We start from the raw sequence: 5,394 nt of genomic DNA, 5'->3' as shown, positions 1-5,394 counted from the left end.
TGCACAGGGTGCGGCTGGAGGTGCAGCCCGCGTACTCGGCCGCTGGCTTCCCGGCGTGGGAGGCCTACCTGCGCGCCTTCCACGACGCGGTGGCCCAGCGCCTCCAGGAGCTCGCGCGCGACGCCCGGGGCTGCGAGCAGCTCTATGTCCTGCTGGACTGGGCCGCCAATGTCTACAGCAGGTGAGGCCCGGGCCAGAGCGCCGAGAGGGGCAAGGAGGGGCCGGGGTTGCCCGCCTAGCCCTGCCCGCCCGGAGGCCTTGGGGAGCCCGCCCCGAGGAGCGCAGGGCACCTTTTCTCTTTCTTCCCGGGGAGAGGGCTGGTGGGTGGGCGTCAGAGATCCCGGGGACTTTGACGTTCTTTTTTCCCTGGTTTGGGCCACCGTACTCTGTCCCGCCCCCCCTCCCCCAGCGGAGGCAGCATGAGGGGAGGTTGCTTCCCTGACAGGGAGTCCAGACAGAGGCCTCTGCTAGTCCCCGGGATGCCTTCCGGCGTTTAGAAAAGGGCACCCCATCCAGGCAGGACACAACTGCGGCTCACAGATGCCTGGCATGGATGGGATTTCATCCCCACTCTTCCCCTTGGATGGGCACCTGGCTCCAGAGCACGGCCTGCTGACAGCTCCCAGCGCCAGCCCTGTGCCATGTCGTGGGGTGGGTTACCTTTGCCACTGAGCACTGCTCAGCTCCGAAGGCCAGAGAGCAGGTGGGAGGAGGGTGCCTATGCTCCTGGGCTCACTAATTTGCTGTGTGGCCTCAGGCAGGTACCCATCGCTCTCTGGGCCTCCCTGGTGCGGCTTGGATAGTGGCAGGTCCCTGAAGCCGTGTGGTGCTTTGGGGGCCGAGGCTTTGGCCAGGGGGAAATTGGGACAGCCGCCAGTGCCTCAGAGCCTGGCCCGGCCCTCAGCCCCTGCCCTGCCTTCCAGTGCGGACTTCCTGGGTGCCCCGGACCTGACTCTGTCCACAGAGCCGCTGCCCCCACTCCTGGCACCCACCGTGTGGGCGCGCCTAGAGAGCGACTACACCAGCTTCCTAGAGGTGAGGCCAGGGCAGGGCCAGGCTGAATGTGGCTGCCTCACTGTGGGGAAGTGTGGAGCCCAGAACCACCCTGAGTGTGTGGTCCTGGCTCAGGGGAGAGCCACTTCTCACCCTGTGGCCTTCGGCAGGGGCCTGGGCCCCTGCAGGGTGGGCCAGTTGCTCCCAGGGTGCATGACAGGGCTCCAGAGGTAGGGGAATCCGGACCTCTTTCTTGGGAGGGGCTCACTGTGCCCCTGTCCCCACCTTGCACAGACCAAGATCACAAGCTGCTTCGATAGCATCCTGCAGCTAGAGCAGAGTCGCTGGGTGTCCACCGAGGCCCCCGAGGTGCTCCAGGGCCTCTACCACACGCCGCTGTCCATTGACATCCACATGGTAAGTCTTGGGAGGGGGATGTGTATTTGGGCCACCGGTGGTGTTTGGTCCCCTTCAAGGTGGGGACACCCAGAGCTATACAATCGAGTCCCGACGTCCCTTCCCCATTAGACGAGAGCCCAAGGCCCCACCTTGGTGGAATCAGGGACCCTGGGTCACACAGCAAGGCTGGGAGTGCCAGGGTACAGCACCCAGCTTAACAAGTGGCCTGTGGACTCAGGGGGTTGGGAGGCTGATGGGAGCTAAAGCCTAGACCGCAAGAGCGGGGCAGGTGGGAGATGTCACTGGGCCCCAGGTGAGGGACAGGAGGCCTCAGGTGGGATCCGGGCTTCGATGTGGGCTCAGCACGTGGCATCTCTTGCAGCTCGTGGCCGAGCATGTGAATGCAGCTGGTGCCATCTCTGCAGAACTGGAGGCCACCACCCTGCACATCTGCTCACGGGCGCTTGGCCTTTTTCTGCCCAGGTGTGGGCACATCCTTGGCCCCGGGTGGGGTGGTGGAGTGACCAGGGTAGGGATGTTGGTCGTCCTGGGGGAGGGCCATCCTGTTTGCTCAGAGTCCAGATCCAGGGACAGAGGAGAGGGAGGAGCCTCATTATAAGGCCCCGGGTCTGGGTAGGGACCTGAGGGGAGGGCAGACCCCTGTCATAGCGCCGCGGGTAAGGATTCCTAAGGCTTTTGCGAACTTCGGCCCCAGGTTTGAAAAGGCTTTTCTGCAGTCGAAGGTGGTGAGCGAACCTCACCTGGGCGCCAGTATCAACGCCTACGAGGAGCTCAGGTGGGTCTCCCTTGCGCCTCCGCAGGGAGGTGCCTGGAGCGGCCAGCAGGGGGCGCGCGAGCTCGGGGAACAGGGACGCAGTGGGCTCCCGCGGCGGCCAGGCCGAACAGTCTGGACCTGGAGCCCAGCGGGCAGCGTTGGAGTGACTTCCCAGAAAGCCTCCCTAGATGGCCCCCCTCTCCGCTCCCGCCCCCACTGGAAGGTCCTCCCCCTGCCCCGCAGGGGTGAGGCCCTGGAAAGGATGCAGGGAATTTTAATGCTGAGCAGAGGCTGAGAAGTTGCTGTCACCCCAGTTACTGCCTATTGCTGGCCCAGTGTGTCCCCGGCCACCCTGGGCTCCTTTCTTTCCTCCCTTCATCCAAGTTGGCCGGCTTCCTTTTTAGGGGCTCTCCCTCCTCTGAGTAACTCTCCCCTACACTCCCTCGTCCTCCCCACTACCCTGGGGGTTAGACCTGGGTCCCTCTGCCCCCAGAAGGCAGATGCCGTCCCTCTCTGCTGGCAGTGGCTGGCCTGCTTCTGTGCCTGCCACAGCAGGACAGGCTTCAGTGTACCCCACACTGTGGCTGCACCAGCTGCTGCAGGGCATGGACCTTGAGCCACCTGGTCTGGGTTCTGGTCCCAGCTCTGCCACCTGCCCACTGTGTGCCTAGAGATAAGTCACTTACACTTTCTGTGCCTCCTTTTGTCATCCGTCAAATGCAGATTGGAGCACCTGCTCCCTAGGGCTGCGTGGGGACTCTGTACCTTAGAGGAATCATTTCATATTCACTTTTTGTGAGCACTTGAGATCCAGGCACTATGCTGGAGCTTTACCCGCCTGATGTGTTTCATCCCAAGGGCAATGTCCCCATGGGCTGGGACAACTGGAGGCTCAGGAAAGAAACGCTGCTTGGCCACCATCATGGACTGGCCACGTGTGCTGGACCTGGGGCCTGAGCCACACTTGTCTGAATCCAAGCCCCGCCATGATGAGCACCGCGGCTCCACCACTCTCTCGGCCCCCTTGCGTGCCAGCTGGTCTGTTCCATTCAGCCCCGGGAAACATCCTCTGCCCCTTTGGCAGGCTGCCTCTGGCCCAGCCCCTGATGGAACTGTGTCCCTGTTCTGGGGACTGGACATAGCCTAGCCCTCAGTCTCCTCAAAAGTAGACATTGTCAACCTCAGAGAGGCAGTTAATGAGGCTCAAAAGAGGGCCTCTGTGCCAGTCATGGCCGGGCTGTACTGGCTCATCAGCGAGACAGTGGAGGTTTGGTCCAGAGACGCCACAGGGGAGTTCTGCTCTGCACGAACCACCATCCCCTGCTGCCCTGGCCTCTGTGATCAGCTCCTGGGGCTTTGGTGCCTTCAGGGCTACCACACCGTGCAGCCCCAGGGGCTGCCCTTCACACTACAGTCTAAGTGAGTGGCACCTGGCCTCCACTTGTTCCACAGCCTGCTTCTCCTTGCCCACTCCACCCCCTGTCCTGGCCCCTCTCCAGGACCAGTCTTCTGGCCAAGTTCCCAGGCACCTTTGAAGAGCTGGAGAAACCTCTAGTGGCCGCCATCTGTACCTTCCAGAAGCGGCTGCTCCACGGCTTGCAGTGTGATGTGCAGGTGAGTGGGGCAGGCCCTTCTCGCCCCACTTTCCACACCCAGCAGGTGCTTCCTGTACCCTGGAGCCTGGGCGGGCCATGTCAAAGCATTCACTTACCTCTGGGGCAGTTTCGGGGGGTGTACGTTGGGGGGTGGGCAAGGGACCCAGATAAATCCCTAGTTGAGCAGGGAGGTCACGAAACGCCTGCCTACTTCAGGCTCTGCCTCTCAGAGAGGGTGGGTTCAAGGAACCAGACCCCTCACCCAGCTCCTCAAGGCCTCCCCAGGCTCCCCTAAGCAAGGTCTGCCTAGAGGCTCCATCTCAAACCCTGTCCCCTAGAGCTTAGGGCCCGGAGGAGTCATTCTTGCCTGTTGACAATCGTGGCTGAGAGAGGAGATGTAACTTGGGTGACATTACAAGGCGGTCAACTAGCCCCCCCCCAAGTTTCTGTCCCTCGGCCTGAAACACCCCTGTTGGGAGCCACACACTGGCTCTGAAGGAGAGGGTCGAGGGGACCAGGAGGAGACAGTTTGAAGAGGGTTAGAAGACTCCTGTCCCCCTTGCTCCCAGCCACTTTTCAGGGTCCTGTGCACCAAGGCCTGGCTGACACAGGACGTGCTACAGCCCCTCATGGACAAAGTGGTGGCCTTCGCCCACCACCTGGAGCACGTGGCCCCACTGCGGGCACAGGTATCTTCAGGGGAGGGGCTCTGGGGGGGCGTGCCCAGGGCTGAGGCCAGTGGCTGTGACTCTGACCCCAGTCCCTAACGGCCCAGGAGACTCTGCAGGAGGCACACCGATACGTGGTCCGCGAGTACCTGGCGCAGGTGCTGAGGCCTCGGGAGCGCTTCCGCGGTGTCGAGCGCATGACTGGCTCCCAGAAGATGGGGCTCGACGCCCAGGCCATTGGCGACACCTTCCAGGGCTTGGTAGGAGCATCGACTGACTGCACTCAGTGCTCACCTTCTCCTAGGGCCTCTGGCCTGAGGAGCCTCCTGTGGCACACCCATTCTCATTTCAGGCGGGGGTGGCCTCCGCAAGAGCCCCCGGGGGCAGGCTTTGGCAGAGGTGGTTCTCCCCACTCTCCATCAACCTGGAGACGGTTTGGGGAGCTCTGGCACGGCCTGGGGTGGGGTGGGGGCAGGTGGAACTATTTCCATATATTTGCATACGGCCTGGGAGTGGGCAGCCAAGGGGCGGGGCCTGTCGGAGGCCCCTCCCATACCCCCACAGAGCCTTTGGAGCAGAGGCACCTTCCCCCCATGCACTTATGCTGTAGGATTCTCGGTAGGACTTCCGGGCCCAGGCCTCGGTTTAGCCATCTGGGCAGAGACGGGAAGACATCTCAGATCATGCTGCGGCTCCGTCCACAGCGCCAAGACCCAAGTCCTCTAAGGCCACGCGTGCGGGAGGCTGTCGCAGCGGGGCGGTGCATTAGTGTAGGGGTTGCAGGCAGGGGCGGCAAGGAGGCTCCCTGTCCCCGCAGGGCTCAGAGGCCACGTGGCTGGGCCGCGCTATCCCGTGCATCGCTGACATTCTCGGGGAGACTTACAAGGACGACATCGGGCGGCACCTGGAGACACTCATCGGGAGCTACCCAGACATCAGGTCCGCTCTCCACCTGCTCTCTCAC

At 62.9% G+C, this 5,394-nt stretch overlaps 1 protein-coding gene across 1 annotated transcript in view; it reads left to right on the top strand.

Moving 5' to 3' along the window:
- EXOC3L4 (exocyst complex component 3 like 4) overlaps positions 1-5,394 on the top strand; it is an 11,792-nt gene that overhangs the window by 5,169 nt on the left and 1,229 nt on the right. Inside the window, exons 4-12 of the mRNA XM_029950797.1 lie at positions 8-181; positions 924-1,035; positions 1,288-1,410; positions 1,775-1,875; positions 2,108-2,188; positions 3,667-3,781; positions 4,332-4,451; positions 4,538-4,690; positions 5,248-5,369. Coding sequence (XP_029806657.1) covers positions 8-181; positions 924-1,035; positions 1,288-1,410; positions 1,775-1,875; positions 2,108-2,188; positions 3,667-3,781; positions 4,332-4,451; positions 4,538-4,690; positions 5,248-5,369 — 1,101 coding nt within the window. The remainder of the gene's footprint in view (positions 1-7; positions 182-923; positions 1,036-1,287; positions 1,411-1,774; positions 1,876-2,107; positions 2,189-3,666; positions 3,782-4,331; positions 4,452-4,537; positions 4,691-5,247; positions 5,370-5,394) is intronic.

Source organism: Suricata suricatta, chromosome 9, assembly GCF_006229205.1.
Source record: "Suricata suricatta isolate VVHF042 chromosome 9, meerkat_22Aug2017_6uvM2_HiC, whole genome shotgun sequence".
In the NCBI taxonomy this organism is placed as follows: Eukaryota; Metazoa; Chordata; class Mammalia; order Carnivora; family Herpestidae; genus Suricata; species Suricata suricatta.
Note: the sequence above shows the minus strand (reverse complement) of the source record. Positions and strands in the feature narration are given on the sequence as shown.